The sequence below is a fragment of the Melanerpes formicivorus genome, unplaced genomic scaffold, assembly GCF_026170545.1.
Source record: "Melanerpes formicivorus ecotype bairdi unplaced genomic scaffold, bMelFor1.0.p_v2 SCAF_2, whole genome shotgun sequence".
Classification (NCBI taxonomy): domain Eukaryota; kingdom Metazoa; phylum Chordata; class Aves; order Piciformes; family Picidae; genus Melanerpes; species Melanerpes formicivorus.
In genome coordinates, this window is record NW_027142354.1 from 26442377 (window position 1) to 26461287 (window position 18911).

The 18911-nt window shown below is 42.9% G+C and overlaps 1 protein-coding gene across 2 annotated transcripts in view; it reads left to right on the forward strand.

Annotated features, from left to right (window-relative positions):
- Window positions 1–18911, forward strand: part of PGBD5 (piggyBac transposable element derived 5) — a 73754-nt gene that overhangs the window by 46754 nt on the left and 8089 nt on the right. For both annotated transcript variants that reach the window (XR_010989284.1, XM_068154066.1), the window contains exons 4-6: window positions 3696–3876; window positions 10447–10644; window positions 17546–17651. Coding sequence is in view for 1 of the 2 variants with exons in the window: in XM_068154066.1 (XP_068010167.1) it covers window positions 3696–3876; window positions 10447–10644; window positions 17546–17651 (485 nt within the window). In the remaining variant the exon portion in view is untranslated. The remainder of the gene's footprint in view (window positions 1–3695; window positions 3877–10446; window positions 10645–17545; window positions 17652–18911) is intronic.

Genomic DNA, 18911 nt, shown 5'->3' on the forward strand with positions numbered 1-18911 from the left:
AACTCAGCACAGTCTTCACCCATACCTTGTTGCTCTGGCATTCAGTTATATCAACTGATAGCTACTTTTGCATTTGTGATGGAAGGAGGCAAAGCCAGTTGTAGGTGGAAGGAAAGATGATCCAGAGACTGTGAAGGTCTTTTTCTTACTCTCAGGCTTTTAAGAGGAGGAGACTGTTAGAGTGCTGCATGGAAACTGAAGACAGAAGAGAGGAGCATTTGGGGGATGAGTTAAACACTGTGGGAAGGGAGAGCTGGTATTGTGCACACGGGACTAAAACATGTTGGATTAAAGGTATCTGGTGCAGTAGGGCTGCATTAGAAAGAAAGGGGATGGAATGAAATATGTTGCTGTTCTGGTTAGAACAGAATAATTGAGGGATGACTAGAGGAAGCTCCTTCTTTGTCTCAGCATTGCAGAATACAGACCTCCAGCCTGTAGTTGTCTCCTAAATCAAATAATGTCACATCTATAGAGGTTGTCTTATTTGGTGCTATGGATCAAATGGGTCATTAAGCACTAGAAAAAGATACACAGTAAAAGCGATCTCTGCAGATGTTTGAGAAGCATTGCTGTGACTGTCATCTGCAGAGGCAGAGGATGTTGCTGCCAACATCTCCATCTGTTGTCCAGCAGCAGTTGTCGAGCCTGTACTTCTGACAACAGTTTGCCATTGGAGTGCTTGGAAAGGGCACAAAGCTCTAATGCTGCGACAGAGCAAATCAGAAGCTCTGGTGAATGGTTTTACAAACGTTTTGGGGGAGCAGCTTCTGACTGCCTGTGAATTTCTTGCAGCCAGTTTCTGGCAACTCTGCTTTTTCTGCAGATTGCTAACTGTTAAATACCAGTTCTAATGCCTTACAGAACAAGGAGGGGGAATGCTGTGGGCTTCAGTAGGCAGGATCTTAATGATTTGAGGTAGAATGGAATAAGCTAGATGAGAGGACAGGGAGAGGGAAAATAAAGGCCATATGTGATTGTAGGCACTTGCAAGGATATTTGAGGCTATGCCTTTGTCAGTTGTCTGTACCTATCTGCTGTTTCACAGCAGCCTTAATGCTTTCCAACATTATGCTGCCATCACACATCTTCCCCATAGAGCTGAGCGTGATGAAGCTTTGAATGATGCTTCTCCAGAACAAGAAAAGTCATGCCAAGAACAAAGGCTATGCTTGGATAGGCAGGAAAAGAGTCCAAGGAGAAAACAGTGGATACATTTAATATTGGAAGAAGAGGGAAGGTTCAGTAGTGGGGATGTTTTGGTAAAGGGCACTGAGGAGGGCAGACAAAGGGAGGATGGGAAAGGAAGGTGCCTATTACAAGGATAGAGGGGATCACAGAAGGTAGACTTTTTCATCCCTTGGAGGACAATCTATGGTGAATGCAAAGTGAGCGTGGAGCAGAAGACACTCTTGGATGGCTCAGACTTACTGCAGTAGGGGAGGGAAGATGTAGGACACCTTCCTAGACTTAGAGATTCACTGCTAATCCAAAATCAAAACTAATCTGTCTGCATATATTGTCTTCACTGCCTTGTCTGTAGATTTTAAGGGCTTGATGTGTGGTGGCTGAGCCAACATACTAGTAACCTAATCTTAATTTTTATGCCAATAATCATGAGATACCTTTTCTGTAAACTTGGAACAATCTGTCCTTTGTATGCATTCCACTGTTAAGGTACTCTCTGTATCCCTGATTAAAAAATCTCAATGACTTACCATAATTATCTAGTTCTCAGCCTTAGCATTGGAGGAAGCACAAATTTGACAGCTTTCAAAAGTGAATGGAACATTATCAGGGAATCTGCAAACATTCCTGCCTTTGTCCTCATCTGTAAAGTGTTTCTATCAAAAAAACCCCAAGAGTTTAGCTTTTGAAATTATTGTATTTATTTATTTTTAAATATAAGTACTATTTATTTTAGACTTCCTTCTGATATGTGCTGTACTTCTTTTTGGAATTAGTGTGTGTTCATTCTTCCACCAACTTTATTCTTTATCAGTGATTACTTCAAAATGCAAATTATGTCTCATTTCTCAGAGATTTCATATATAACACAATCCTCTGGGATCTGTTCCATGATGCATGAATTACTGGGGAGTATTACATTCAATATATCTAGAATACTGTCAGATAACACCATCTGAAATAGAGAGAAGCTATTTAATTGAATTTTGTTACTCTGCCAGATCATTGAGATACAAACTGCTGGGAGCACTACTGCAAACGTCTTTGTTCTCTGGGTATTGTAATGAACTTTATGACGGAATGTGTTGGTAAGAGAAACAGAAGCAATGCTGCAAGTTGGGGTCTCAAGCAAGTTTAACAAAAAAAGCTGATTGTGGATACATTGCTCAAACAAGGCAAAATTCCTTTTTCCTGCCCCCTAAATACTGAGGAAGTTTCAGCTTTTTCTCTGGCAGGTAAAAGTTTCTGAAGTTCCTAAAAGATTTGGATATGTCAGAGTCAAAGTCACAAAGGTAGGCATCAGCAAACTTGCCGAAAATATGTGTTTGTATGTGGGTTTAAATCTTTACAAGTTCCGTGGTGTACGGTAATGTTTGAGTGACTGTGCGTAATGTCTGCTGCTTCTCATTTCTCTTTCCAGCTAGTTATTTCTACTGACTTTTAGAACATGATGATGGTCAGTTACCTAGTTTTCATGGATGTTCAACTTTGATGACAGTTATGTTTGTAAAGCATTGTCAGAGAAACAAATAGAAGGCTTGTATAGAGAGGAAGGGTTATGTGTTTTCTCCCTCTGCATGGCAATGCAGAACGCTCCTCTTCTAAATGGGTCATTTATAGAACTAAAGAAATAGCTTTGTTTCAGTGCCCTTCCAGTTGATATTGTCACACTACCAAGAGATTAATGTTCCTGCACTCTGATACAAAACATGGATGTCCACCCACAGATGATGGTGACAGCTCTCCTGAAATGCATAGCAATGTGGGCTGCACTGTAGCAGGATACATGCTAGCTTTAGCCTGCTGCAAATGAGCCAGTCATTTCCCTAGTAACAGCAGCACATTGTGCTGTACCCTGCTTCCTGGTTCAGTCTGGTTTGGTGGGTTGCCTCCGAATTGTGATCCAAGTAAAGGATCTAAGAATAGCAGTGTGTCTGGAGAACTTGATGAGGATGTTCTGGGTGGTTGGGTGTGTGTATTGCTGGCTCACTCATTTACAGGGGTGCAAACTCACTTGCGTCACAGCCTAATGGTTGCTGCCAACAGAATAAATCTGAACATGACTTCAGTGAAGCTAATGGGCCATTTCCTTTTGGTCACATTGTTGGGGCCTTTTTTGAAACTGAAGTGCCCATGCTGTCCCTTTGCTGGCAGCATTGAAGCCTGTGCAGTTTCAGTACAGCATGTAATCTCAGTTATGACTGGAGTCTTTTCCTGATGGACAAACAGTCTTCACACTGCCCAACAGTGACAAGTACCTCAGGAAGCCTTTAAGCGGAGGCAAAGGGTGCTATATTTATCGGTAGCTGTACCAGCTAGCCTGAGGTGATTTTAAAGCAACAGCCCCTTGAAAGGGACTTTAGATTAATTAGCAGTGTATGAAAAGTATCTGCTGCGTTCATTCTCAGCTTGTCTCCAGTTGAGCTGAGCAGGTATGCTGACAATTGCATCTGCTCCCTCTGCATTTCTTATAACCTTCTGACTTTTCTTACCATTTCTCGTTAAAGATTTATGTCCACCTTAAAGAAGGGAGTGGTGCTGATGGGCTGGATGCTTTGAAGAACAAACCTCAGCTTCACAGTATGGTGGCCAAAAGCCTTTGTCAGAATGCCTCTGGGAAGAACTACATCATCTTCACTGGCCCAAGCATTACCAGCCTGAATCTCTTTGAAGAATTTGAGAAACAAGGTGTGTATCAGGTAACTCCCTGGGTTTTAATGATGACAGATGTAGGGGCCTCCTGCCACTGAATCAAAAGAAGTCCCAAAAGACTTCACTGGTATTTCAATTCCTTGTATAGGTAAGTTGGTCACCTCTAAGAAAGGCTCTCGTTCATAAAAAGGTTCTATACAGAGAGCTTTTAAAGTTGCTCTTTTAAATCTTCTTAAAGTTCAAAATGAGGATGTAAAAGCATCCTTGCTTTTGTTAATTTGTACTAGACCTGTGAGGTCAAGTCTCCTGTATATCCTGGGGAACTTTTCAAGGCATTTCCTAGCTGCCTGTGATTTTTCTGTTCCTATTGTAAAAGAATAGGGATGGGATGAATCCTTAAAGATGGGCCGTAGGAGTCTTTGCTGCTTTAATACCTGTGACAAATGTGACTTCTCTAGATGGTATTTTATGCCATTACAAACCCCCTAGCAAAGTTTACCTTTTTTTTTTTTTTGCTGTTATCAACATGGCCAGGCAAGGCAGTTTTTAGTTTTGAAAGCATAATGTACTCTGCATTAGCAAAAGCGCTCTAGCTAGCAGAATGTCCAACAGTATGGCTCTCCCAGGCACTTTCTTGTTAGTGCAGAGAATAATCTCAGGTCATCCACTCTGTCAAATGGCCTCGAGTGTGGGGAAGTGATGTGTTACTTTGCTATCAGAAATTCTGAGGACTGATGACTTTCTAAATTACAGACCTCTGTGCCCTTGGTAGTCAGTCATGAGGCACCTCAGTGTAATGCTCAACTCAGCATGGCCTTTCAGTGTCAGTGTGGTGGCTAGAACAAATCCTTAGTAGCATCAAGACTGGAGGCTGCCCTTACATATCATGAAGGAGTAGACTAAAGAGCTGTTTCCCTTTCCTACACACCACTGGCAGCCATTGCTTATAGCATAGTTTTTTGGTATTGCAGAAAATGAAACTGACTTAGAACATCATAGTAATGAAATGTGTCCCAAAACAAGGGGGGGAATACTGAGAATTCAGACAATATCTTATTCTCATTTAAAATAAGAACACCAATGAGCTGCACCAGTGCTGTAGCTGAGCACTTCAGACACCACTGGCACTGAGGGCTGTCGCTGTTGAGCTGTATGCAGGATGTATTTAGCTCCTGTGTTATTGTGGGTAAGCTGAAAGCTCAGAGTACAGTGGAGTACTCTCATATTCTCACAAAAGTCATGGTTTCCCAAATGCTGCTAACAGCCAAATGGGAAGTATATTTATATTGCACTGGAGACTTTCCTCTGAGCAAAGACTGTTCAGGAGAGATGGAAGAGTTACTCTTTATGTGAAAGAGCGACTGGAATGTATCAAGCTCACCCTAGAGACAGATGAAGAGTGAGTTGAGAGCTTGTGAGTAAGGATTAAGGGGCAGGCTAATACAAGAGACACTGTTGTGGGTGTTTATTACAGACCGCCTGATCAGGATGGGGAAGTTGATGAGGCCTTCTACAGACAGTTGAAAGGAGCCTCACAATCATAGGCCATGGTTCTCATGGGGGACTTGATATCCTTGATATCTGCTGGGAAGGCTACACAGCCAGGCGTGTGCAGTCCAGGATGCTTCTCCAGTGTATTTTGACTCAGGTGGTAGAGAAGCCAACAAGGTGAGGTGTACTACTGGGCCTAGTACTGACAAACAGAGAGGACTGATGGAAGACATTAGGGTTGGGGGCAGCCTTGGCGGTAGTAATCATGGGAAAATAGAGTTCAGGATCATGTGAAAAAGGCACAAAGCAATAAGTAGGACTAATTTTGTCCTCTTCAAGAAACTGCTTAGAGAAATCCCATGGGTAAAGGCTCTGGAAGATGGGGGAGCTCAAAAGAGATGGTTGATATTCAAGAACAACTCTCTCCAAGGCCTGGATCAGTGTATCAGTAAAAGCAAGAAGTCAGACAAGGGAAGCAGGAGACCTGCATGGTTGAACAGGGAGCTTCTGAAAAAGCTCAGGTGGAAGAAGGAAGTTTACAGTACATGGAAGATAGGATGGATTGCTTGAGAAGATTACACGAATGCTATCAGATTATGCTGGAATCAAATGAGGAAAGCAAAGACCTCCTTGGAACTGAATGTAGCTAAAGACATTGAGACCAACAGCAAGGGTTTCATCAAGTGTATCAGGAAAATAGAGAAAATGTGGGCCCACTGTTGAATGAGGCAGGTGATTGAGGATGCAGAGAAGGCAGAGTTACTGAATGCCTTCTTTGCTCAAATCAGCTCTCAGGAGTCCCTGACTTTGGAGTTGTCAGAAAAAGCCTGGAGGAAGGAAGGTTTTCCCTTGGCTGTGGAGGATCAAGTTAGAAATAAATAAATTAAACTGGATATCCACAAATCCATGGGTACTGATGAGATGTGCCTGTGAGTCCTGAGGGAGCTGGCAGAAGTCTTTGCTGGGCTGATTTTCATCATCTTTGAGAGATCATGGAGAAGGTGCCCAAGGGCTGGAGGAAAGCCAGTGTCACTCCAGTCTTCAGAAAGGGCAAGAAGGAAGATCCAGGAAACTACAAGCCAGGCAGCTGCTTCTCCATCCCTGGAAAGATGATGGGCCAGCTTGTTCTGGGCATCATCTCAAAGCACATGGAGGAAATTAAGGTTATCAGAAGTAGTCAGCATGGATTCACCAAAAGGAAGTCATATATGACTAATCTGATAGCCTACTGTGAGGGCATGACTGGATGGATAGATGAGGGGAGGGCAGTGGATGTTGTCTACCTTGACTTCAGCAAGGCTTTCAACACCGTCTCCCACAGCGTCCTCATAGACAAGCTTAGGAATTGTGGGTTAGATGAATGGCCAGTGGAGTGGATTGAAAACTGGCTGAAAGATAGAGCACAGAGAGTTGTGGTCAGTGGCAGAGGGTCTAATTAGAGTTCTGAAACAAGTGGTGTCCCCCAGGGGTCAGTACTGGGTCCAGTCCTGTTCAATATATTTATTAGTGACCTGGATGAAAGGATAGAGTTTACTCTTAGCACATTTGCTGATGATACAGAGTTAGGAGGAGTGGCTGACACAGCAGAAGGTTGTACAGCCATCTAGCAGGGCCTGGACATGCTGGAGAGTTAGGCAGAAAGTAACCTTATGAAGTTCAGCAATGGCAAATGTAGGGAACTGCACCTAGCGAGGAATAACCTCACTTATCAGGGCAGGTTAGAGGCTGACTTGATGGGAAGCAGCTCCCTGGGAAAAAAAAAAATGTAAGTCCTGGTGGACAACAGGATGATATTGAGCCAGCAATGTGCCTTTGTGGTCAGGATGTCAATGGCATCCTGTGGTGCATCAAGAAGAGTGTGGCCAGCAGGTTGAGGGAAGTTATACTCTCCCTTTACTCTGCCCTGGTGAGGCCTCATATGGAGTATTGTGTCAAATTCTGGGCTCCCTAGTTCAGAAAGGACAGTGAGCTGCTTGAGAGGGTGAGTTTTAGCTTGGGGAAGACTGGTAGGTGAATCTTATCAATGCTTATGAATGCTTAAAGTGTGGATGTCAGGAGGATGGGACCAGGACAAGAGGTAATGGACACAAACTTGAACATAGGAAGTTCTATCTAAACATTGAATGCTGGAACAGGCTGACCACAGAGGTAGTAGAGTCTCTGTCTCTGGACTCATTCAAAGCTGCCTGGGTGCTGTCCTATGCAACTTGCTATAGGTGAACCTGCTCTGGCAGGGGGGGTTCATTAGATTATCTGCATAGGTTGCTTCCAACCTCTATTCCTCCAACCAGAAGAACTATGAGACACTGGGAGAGGTGAGATGCTGGAGATGTGTCAAGCAGTGGTGAAGTCAGTAAGAGCCTTGGAGGAGATGATGTTTACTAACTCTGCTGCAAAGCAGCTAAGTTTTTGCCAGCAGCAGCTGGGAACCTACTGCATTGGCAGTACAGCTGAGAAGAGGCAAGCAGAGAAGCCTGCGCTCAGCAGGGAGATCTCTCTTAATGTATCACACAGTCACCCTCAGCAATGACCTTAATGTTTTGGGGTTTTTTATCAGTCTGACCTCAAAATGTCATGAAATCGTGTTGAAAAGCCTGTCTTGGATGTCTATACCACATTTCCTCAACCTTGCTAAGATAGCTTAGGTGTATACATTTATACTGCAGTTACAGTTTAAGAAGACCAGAGGAAGACAACTTACTTCTTCTGACTCCTGGCATTGACATGGCAAATACCTGTTGTGATTCTGATTTAATTATGTACAAAAACTTGATTGATCCAGATGGGCATAATTTTTATTGTTGTAGTATCTGGGTGGCTTTAAGGAACTCTACAGATTAAGGGTGTCATCCATGATGAGAGACACTAGTAAATCTGCAGAAGTGCTGTGCTTTTCAAGGCTATACAGCAGGAAGGTTACAGAGTATGTTTCTGAGGGAGGAAATCATTCCTATTCTTTTGTAAGAGGAGTGAAACATCTGCTGGAAGCTTTCTGCAGTCTTATTGCCTGAGCTCTAAAGGGAAGGCCACAATTAATTATTGTGGGATCTCAGAGATGGCTGTTGCTATTTTGGATGCTCTAGCACAATAATGTAGTTATTAGCTTGGTTTTATACTGTTGCAGTCCCCTGGAGAGAGTGTCATCCTTCAATGCATCATAAACTTTAGGAAGCCAAAGAAATTCTCTTTGGGCTTGGTTGTTATCAGAGCAGTATTGACTAGAAGAAAGCTCTCTTAGAGCTTTCTATGTTAATGCTGAAGTTTTCAGGTACATGGCCCACAGTGTGTATGTCTATCAAGACAAGAACATTTGGGGGTTTTTAAATCCTTCCATTGAAGGTGTAGTTCCTCCTTTATTGATTGTAAGCTTGTTGCCATCAGGTTTTTCTCATTGTCTTTTGTGGAAGTAGTGTATGGATATCCAGGGATTGATTAATTCATTAGAAATAACTGATGGTATGCAATTTTCTCCTTCAGAGTGAGGGGACCTCATTCCTGTGTTGGTTGACTTTCTTCTGATGTAAATGTTTTCAATTTTTCATGGGAAAGAGTCTTGGCTCCTTATAGACCTACCCACAACAACTGGTATTAGCAATTATTATATTAGTATTCCTGTAGTATCTAAGAGCTTCTAAGTATCTAAGAGAGAGTATCTAAGAGAGTATCTAAGAGAGATGATGCTTTGCACGCTGGGCACTATATGAACCAAGGACAAATGCTCCACCTACACTCAAGACCTTAGGTCATTCCAGAAAGACAGAGGCAGAAGAACCACATAAATGGAAACTGCAGAACAGAGGTAACATGCTCAGGGGAAGCCAGAAACTGTAGACTGACTTAGCATTTCCTTTGTAAGAAATCTGATTATCCAACATAGACAATTCAGCATGATGAAAAACTTGATCAAGCCAACTTAGCTGACAGATGAGTTTTAAATCACCATAAGCCTCTGTTGCCTTATGAAGGATGTGCACAGGTGTCACCTGTTTCCATGCCCATTGTTTGTTGGTTTTTTTTTTCCTCTGGCAATTTAACTCAGAACTAGGGAGAATGAGGAAATTTCCATCCAAGCATCCCTTGGTTTCAGATAATTTGATAAAGAAGACCTTATTCTCTTGGACTGACAGAAATAGGCCGTTACTATTTCACAGCTTAATGACAAATTCAATCATTTTTGTTATTAATATTGTTTCCAAATCTTGTTTCTCCTCACCTGACTGCAGTGAGACATATTTTGTGGTATTAGATGTTATTCATTGCCTCTTTCACATCTGAAAAGGCCAAGAAGCTGTGAGCAGCAGAATGTGTCATTGTGGATCCTCTGATATCTGTGCAGGACAAGTTCAGTGCTCACTCAACTAGGGCACTCGTTTATCTCCTTTCCCTAAAAAAAATGTTTGCATTGAACTTCTTATTTCCATACTCTCCATCCTTCTGGCACATGTGTTTTTAAAATCAGTGATTTCAGTAGTTTCTAATTGCTTAAGCAGCAGTTCCTTAACAAAGCAGGTAATACAGGTGGCAAGGCGTAGTGAGCTGAAAAATCAAGAACTGGGCAGCACAGTGGAGCAATAGATCCAACTGGATTTTTTCAGTTACTTATGTTGTGATTAAAAGCATGATGGGAGTCATGTGGGTGAATTTATTTCAGTTAACATCCAAAATACTACAGCTTTCTGCCTCCCTGCTTCCTCTGTAGTTTCTTCTCTTGGTTAAACATCAAAAACTTTCTTGGATCATAAATTCTGATTTGTTCCATAATGCACATCACTGCTGGGGTATTTCTCAGTCTAGATTTAAACATGTTGTGAAGGCTGTTACACAGACTATAGCCTGGAAGACACCTTGAATTTGTTTCGTTTCATCATGACTGTAAAGGAGGTGTCAATAATTTCATCAGAAGACAAGGCTGTCTGCACTTGTCTTAGTTTCCAGAGACATTCAGGTAGGACACAAATCTTTGGTATTACAGGAGAAGGCCAGTTTGCTAATGTATCTGTTGGACTAGAAAGCTATATCTTTCTCTAGTCAAGTCATTCAGACTTGCCCCACTGCTCTTGTTTTCTGGATCTATGCAATGGCGTGCTGATAGGAAATGTTTCTGTTCACATGCAGAGATTTACTGCTGTGGGTTGCTGAGCACTAGGAAGAGTGACTGTACAGGCCTACCTCCATCCATGCTGAACAACCCTGAAACTCCCCAGTCCAGAGGACAGTACAGAATAAGAATGAAAGGAAACATGTCCTTGATCTGCTGGTACAATAAAGGGCACTTTCGTTTTCTGACAAATGCCTATTCACCAGTTCAACAAGGTAAGCAATATTCCTACTGCTCATCTCTAAAGTGCACATGCTTTATATGACAAGGCAAAATGAGTCACTGAGTTTGGTAATAAACTTGATCATAATATCCCAGATAAACAGTGTAGCAGCAGTGATTACTTCCCTTTTGTGTCTTCCCACAGGTATTGTTTTTTTCCCTGCAAAGGTTAAAGCCTACTGCTAATGCAGCCTCCTTAGCCTGTGCTGGTGGAGGCAGTATCCTTTTAGGTATAATAACTGTGTCTTTGCTGATGGTCAGGGAAGGGAGCATGGTTGTTATGTAACACTACATTAGCCCCATTTGCAAAGGATCTTGTAGGATTGCTGCTACAGAAGAAATAATAAACATTATGATGTACTTTGAGCAGATCTTACAATGAATTTATCCAGTAAAAACTTAGTCACAAACAAACGTCTTTTTGCCAGAGTGAACGTGATTAAGGCTTCCTGTTGTATGTTAAATTGATTTGTAGCAATTGATGCAAAGAAACCAAAACATAACTGGGATAGCTCAAACAATTCCAAAGAGCTTCTTGATACTGAAGTCTTTTCTTTTCAAAAGTATACAGATGTATTTAAGAAGGTTTGGAAACTTCTGTGGCATACAATGTGATTAGCTACTCTCTGAAATGCTCCTTTCAGTGAAAATAGTGTTTCAGTTTCTTCATTTTTGTCATTCAAATTTGTGTATAACTGCTTGAGACAAGAATAACTTAAACTTCAAATGTAAAACCATCAATTCAAAGGCATTTTGTACACTCCCGACTTGAATCCCAAGTGACTCTCATGTGTGTACAGGCTATAGAAGCAAAGTCAAGGCCTTGAATTACTGTATGGTAACATGAGAAGTTGACTTGGTGTGTCATTCAATGCACTGTCAGAAGGATCATTACCTTAGCAAAGCAGGGCTCATCTCAAGGAATTCTGCTGTATGAGTGAGGACTTGGTGACTTACATGGACTCTCTGAGCACAAATGCTGAAAATATGTGTGAAGGAAATATGACACTTTGGAGTCCCTGCTGAAGCCAGTCCTTGGAGCAGTGCTGCTTCCCCATGAAGGACATTCACCATCAGGATTGTGCTGTTTACCTTGTGCAGTTTGCTGGATTTGGATTATTCAGCTGCACTGGCTAGGCAAGAGTTATCACTACACATCACCTTGTTTTTATAGGTTATCATGGAGTATTGGGTTGGCATTCATAAATACTGCTAGAAAAAGACTCTGTTTGTAAGCATCAGTGTTAGCTGCCCCATTCAAAGAGGGAGCAAAAGCAAACTTTGCACTGACAGCATCCTTTGCAAGCAGTGGACAGAGATGTGTGCTGCTGAGCTTGTGCTTGACCTTGGCATTGATGGGCTTGTAGATGGGTGTGTAAGGTAGTTTAAGGTCTGCTGATTAGGACCTTTGCATGTGATGGGCAAGACCTGCCCAACACATTGCTTACCAAATGGTGCCTGGGCCAGATGATATAGTTCACGAGGAATCAGAGCAGAAAAGAGTCTGGGTTTTTCAAGAGTGGTGCTGGGGGGATGACTCTCTAGTGAGAGCTGGGAACAGATGGAGACTCAGTAGGAAGGCAGGAGATCAGACTGCCTGCCTTTAATTTGGCATCTCTCAAGTCAGTGCAGCAAAGCTAGTTTAAACCAACCTGATCGGGACCACCAAAATCTCCTCTAATGCATGGAAATACAGAGGAGGAAGAGGATGAATCTATGCTCCTTGAGACATGTCTGTAGCATAGACCTGATGAGCAGGTAAGATGAGAAAGGATGTAGGAACAAAAGTGCATAAGACCCACACAGGGAAATTGGACAGTCTGGCACCAGTGTGGTTGCCTGGCAGTGCATGGTGCATGTTGGCATTTGGATGAGCATAAGTGTTATTGGAAATCATGAAGAGAAAACCTTAGAGAAAGAATGCAAGAGATGGTAAAAAAAAAAATCTCAGGATGAGAAAAGCACTGGATCTAGCTAGTAACGAGCTATTTATTGCAATTTGAAAGTCAAGAAGGTAAAACTTGCCTTACCTGGAGCGCAAATCCCACCCAAGCCAGAGATACCAGGAGAGCATTGCACTTGTCAGAACTGATCTATGAATACTATTCTTAGATGCAGCAGCCCATTTATTATGGATGCTTTGCATCAATGTGTCATAAAACATCATCTCAGATGCTAAGGGATGAGTCTTATTCCTTTAGCCTTGCAAAAATGTCCTGCTTACTCTGCTATCAAAGACACAATTTCTGCTTAGAATAAAATTCAATGGGGGTTTTCATTTCCCGTAAGCTTTAACCTGAGTGTATTTTTCACTTGTGCCTGTATTGCAGAAGAACTGAAAAGCCAAAAGAGGTTGGGATCCCCAGAGAGGAAAAAGTTATCCTTATTATAAAATAGGTGTGTGTGCTGGCCCAAACCTCCCCCTATGTGAGACAATGCTGCATTTTTGATTTTACACACTAGATCTGGTGCCCACTCTCCCAGCATCTCCATTACATTGTTCTAGAAATAACTTCAATCTTTTCTATTTTTCATATGAAGCAGGATGGAGCAGGCAGCAATCTCACTTGCTACACAGCAGGAGGACTAGAGTGACAACTTAAAAAAAAACAAACTTGTTGAATCCAAGATCTTTTTAAGAAGTAGCTTCTTTCTGAGAAGAGCTTTCACAGCTGTTTTTCATCAATCAGCTCTATTTAAAAGCTAAATGGACAATAGGTAAGGATAGAAAACAATTGTTGGGCCACATAGGCAAGGACTAAATAGCTTTGAATGGTGTGCTGTCATCTCACAAGTGACTTGTGAGAAGATAGGAGATGTTGTGGAGACATCACAGTACTATGAAGCAGTTGTGTAAGCCCCTGCAAGATTCCTAGACCAGGAGAAGCTGGAGTGAGGAGCATCTGGTGACAATCTAGTTTCCTGAACATAGCAGCTTGTGTGAGATTAGCCCAGAACTGGAGAGTGTTGGCAAAGAAGCTTAATGTTAAAAAGTGTTTCAGGGTGAGGAGGTTTAGGATTTTGACTTTAAATTTCCATGTGTCCTTTGTGAGACTAGATTCAGGGGCCTATAGGGTCCAAGTACGGTGAGAGCAAGTATGGGGCTGGAGAACTCTGATGTGAAGACTTTGAACATTAGACTTGTACGGTGCCGACTCTCTGCAGTTCTGATAAAGAAGTGTAACAAAGCTAAATCCTGGTAAAGCCACACAGCAGGTGAACGTGCAGTGGCCCCTGTGTTACACTTTGCAGTCTCAGAGTCTGCCAAGGTGGAAGCCAGTGCTAGCCAGTATCACTGAGCTGCCATTTTGGAAAAACATAATTCTCACTCCAGTCACAGGTTGGCTTAGAAAAAGTGCTTTGAGGACGCAAACGTATGTACACCTTTGTCTTTCTGCTTGTTTCATTTAGGGTGGTATTTCTTTGCTTGATGAGCCACAGTTTAAAAGTGTCATGAAAAAAACACAACCCCAAAACAAAGCACTCCCACCCAAAAAAAAACCCAACCCACAAAACAAACAGCCAAAATAACCAACCAACCCCCTCCACCAAACCTAAACCAAAACTCCAACCAAACCAAAACCTCCACAAACCCAAAAGCTGATGCCTGATGCCACAGGGGCAGCAGGGAGGCCGGAAGCCAGCACCCCTTTAGCACACAGGCAAAGCAGGCTGCAGCTGCAGCACAGGCGGTGTGTTCTCTGGAGTGCTGCCAGGGATGGGAACATGATGATGCTGGGGGAGGACCAGGAAGGGAAACAGCTCTGGCAGTTGTCTTCCCTGGAGACGTGGTCTATGGCTATGAAGCAAGCCTAGGAAGGGCTATAAAAATAATGCACCTATAAAGCTATTTATATAAGCAAAACAGAGAAATGTTGCATGAAATATAATAGGAAGTGAGAGGGAGTTTATGGTACCCACACAGGTGACAATGAAATGTATTCTTTTAAGGACTGTGAATACAGAGCAAATTGCAGAGCAAACTTAAGTATTCTAAAGGAAAGGAGGGGAAAGAAAGGGAAGAGAGAAGAGCAAGGGATTTTAAAACATTTTTTAAAACACTGCTATCAGAAGCATACTTACTCTTTCCTGACCTGCCCAGGTGGGAGGGCCAGTGTTTGTAGCACTGATGCAGCAGGCTAGTTTTTCATCAACCCTTTTTATTTCATGCTGGCCAGATTTTTACAAGACTCATTAGAAAGATCAAAAAAGAACAGTTATAAGTATATGAATGTAATTCAGGACTCATTTGACTGAGGTTTTTTTTCCCCCTCCTCTTGGGCTCCATTTACACCCACCTTTGGGAGGCAGAGGTGAAAGGAGAGTGTATTAAACAATTCAGAGGGGGCACCAGTTTAGACTCTTGAAAAATCAGACTTTAAAGACCCCAAATAAATTGCTACATGGCTCAGCTGAACATAATATTTAGTATGTGTCACAAGTCTTGCTTCAAAACAGCTCCTCAGCACAGTGGGCCAGACGGAGATAATGGATGGAATGAGACTTCCAGCTGAAAGAATGGAATGGTTAAGTCTGTAATCAAAATGTGAGGAGCATTTTAGAGATGATTGTAAAAGAGTTGGCAGAAGGAAGGCAATGAAAGTTCAAAGGCTTGAGAAATGAGAAAGCCCAAAATTGTACCTGTACTAAAACTTTCCTCAATAAAGTGACTGTGTCAGTGGATAAGGGATGACCTATGGATGTGATCTGTCTGGACTTCTGCAAGGCCTTTGATACTGTCCCCCACAACATCCTGCTCATCAAGTTGGAGAGATCTAGATTTGATGGGTGGACTGTTCCCTGGATAAGGAATTGTCTGGATGGTCACATCCAGAGGGTGGTGCTCTATGGCTTGAAGTCCAAATGGAGAGCAATGACAAGTGCTGTCCCTCAGGGGTCTGTACTGGGACCTGTGCTGTCCTATTACTTCTATCAACAGACAGTGGGATCGAGTGCACCATCAGCAAGTTTGCAGATGACACCAAGCTGAGTGGTGGTGTTGATACACCAGAGGGACCTGGACAAGCTGGAGAGGTGGGCCCAGGTGAACCTCATGAGATTCAACAAGAGCAAGTGCAGGATTCTGCACCTGGGGTGGAACAATCCTCACTATCAATACAGACTGGGGGAAGAGGTGACAGAAGGCAGCTCAGAGGAAAAGGACTTGGGGATGCTGATGGATGAGAAGCTGGACATGAGCAGGCAGTGTGAGCTTGCAGCCCAGAAGGCAAATCACGTCCTGGGCTGCATCAAAAGCTGCATTGCCAGCAGATCCAGAGAGGTGATTCTGCCACTTTACTCTGGTGAGACCTCACCTGGAATACTGCAGCCAGGTCTGGAGCCCTCAATATAGGAAGGACATGGACCTGATGGAGTGGGTCCAGAGCAGGGTCACAAAAGTGATCAGGGGGTTGGAGCACCTCTGCTATGAGGACAGGCTGAGGGAGCTGTGGATGTTCAGCCTGGAGAAAAGGAGGCTCTGGAGAGACCTATTAGTGATCTTCCAGTACCTGAAGAGGGCCTACAAGAAGGATGGAGAGAGACTGTTTACAAAAGCCTGTAGTGACAGGATGAGGAGCAATGGCTTTAAACCAGAGAAGAGTACATTTAGGTTGGATTTTTGCAACAAGTTCTTCACTATGAGGGTAGTGGAACACTGGCACAGGTTGCCCAGGGAGGTGGTTGGAGCCCTGAACATGGAGATACTCAAAGTGAGGCTCGACAGGACTCTGGGCAGCCTAATCTAGTTGAGGATGCCCCTGATGACCTTCAGAGGTCCCTTCCAACCCAGACCGTTCTATGATTCTATAAAACAATGCTAAGAAAGAATGCAACCAAGCTTGTTCTTTAGACCTGGAGAAGAATAGTGTTTTGCCTGGGAGAGAGTAGGTATCCTCCCTAGTCAGTTTGCCACAAACATCAAGTAAGAGGTAGTCCATACCCTGGAGAGCTGGCCATCAAAGCCTGTGAGGGCATAAAGTCAGAACTTAGGGAGCAGATTCCTATACGGCAAATCTTTTTTTCACTCATCCTTCTCTCCCACAAGGAGCTTACCCTGCATAGCAAAACCACAGAGAATAGGAGCAATAAATTGGAGAAGAGATAGGGGGATTTTCTGGGAGAGGACTGGAATCATTAATACTGCTGTAGTGTTGGAGAAGGCCAGGTCAAAGGTGTGTGAGGGGACAGGGTCTGTTCTTGGAGTAATCTGCTCTAGGCACCAAGTCTTTGTCTATGCAGAGAGTGGTTGGTGGGTATCTGCAGGGAACTTGTTGACTTCCTGCAGATTTTTCTGGTCCTTAGGATAATCATCTTCCATGATGATCTGAATTACCCAAGCCGTCTGAGAAGGCGGGGCAGGAAGCATCGTATGCGGGCAGAGAAATACGTGCTTAGCTCCACTGAGCAACCTAAGCATACATCTGAGTTCTAGCTCCTCAAGTAACACCCCGTGAAGATACTGTTGCTCTTGGCCCCCATGGGTGGAGATAAGCAAAGGATTTCATTTCAAAGAACTCAAAGCATAAAATACCAAGTCACAGCTCTAAAGGTGACCACAGCTTGTGAAGCAAGAGGAGAGACGCTGTCTTTAGGGGTCTACTGTGGCACTATGCTAACGTGTTTTTTTCTGAACATATGGTAAAAGTGTTTGCCTAACACCTTTTCATTTCCAGCTGAAAAATCATCTCTCCTCTTCCCCTTCCACTCACTTAGTGTAGTAGCAATGAAAAAGAAATAATCAAATTAACATCTCTGTTACAGATAGCTTCCCAGATTTAGGGCAGAAACTTCTCAGTAAGGTTTATTTTACAATGAATTGTATCTAGAAATTTATCTTCTAATTGCTAGACCTGTGATGTGGATTTAAAACTGTTATGTTTCTAATTGATGCAGGAGTCATAATTAAGAGAAAAAGTGGAGAAATCCCATGCCCACTGGCAGTTGAAGCCTTTGCTGCTCACCTTAGCTATATCTGCAAATACGATGACAAGTACAGCAAGTAAGAAAATGTCTGTCTGTGTGTGTCTCTGTGTGTGCATGCATGTGTGTATTTCTTTCACTCTTTCTCTGTAGCTGCAGTGGTTGAGTATCCATGTTGAGCTGCAGCTGAGGGCCCAGTCCAGCTTTCACAGAATTCATCTCTGACAAAACTAATCATCAGAAGCTGACAAGGGCAAGAGCTGCATTGCTGGTGTTGTTTTGGTTCACTACACCTGTCCGGCAGTCAAAAAAATTTGAGGCTTGTGTTCTTAGCATCTTGTAAATAACTTTTAAGAAGTGTTGGGAAGATGATCTTGGTCACATCAAATTGAAAGCTAAATAGAGAATTCCACAAGAGTCTGTCAGCCCCACAAGTATCTCAGACTAATTCAGCTCTCAACCCCTATCAGCAGAGGGTGCTTAGGTGATTATCTGCCCTAGTGAAACTTGTGTCACCTGGAGCCAGCAGAGAAGGATTTCTGGTTGTGTATGTAAAGCTGATCTAGATGATCTGGGAGGGCAGAATGTAGATCTTTCAGCTCCTGAATTCCAGCTGAGGTCCTCAGTTATTAATCTCACAGGGAGAAACAGAAACAAATATAGCAGTGTCAAAGCTTGGCTTGGGAATAGGGATGAAGTACAGAAGAGTTCAAGAACTAAAAACTAAGAGAGAATCACAGAATTGTTTTGTTTGCAAAAGACCCCTAAAATCATCTGCAAAAGACCTCTAAAATCATCTGCAAAAGGCCTCTAAAATCATCTACCCCATCTGTCAAACAAACAAACAAAAAAGGCAGCAGGGATTTTCCAAGCCAGTTCTGGGCAAGGCAGGAAGAATTCGGTAGAAGAGATGAAGAGGAGGTGGTGGTTGCTGGAGACGGATGTTAGGATCTGGTATGAGGAAATCAATATGATGGAGAAATGAGGTAGTGCATGTAAATGGTTACTAAAAAAATATGGAAGTAGGAAAGTGGGAAAACTCGTGACTGAAGAGCAAATATACTGGCAGTCCTAGAATTAGTCAGAACCTAAATATAAGGATGTCAGTCCTTTCTAGTTCTGCCTCAGAGAGAGGTGCACAGGCACTGCACACGCTGGCTCTTACCCCCCCATCCTCCCACCTACTGTTGACAGCAGCAGAAATCATTCTTTGCTCACAGGAGAGATAAACAAGAGGAGAAGCAAGCATCAGCAGTCTTCCCTAAACTATAACACAATGTGCCTGAGGCTCTTTTTTTAGTTACAAATTGGAGGGTTTCAGACCCACAGTTCCCATCAT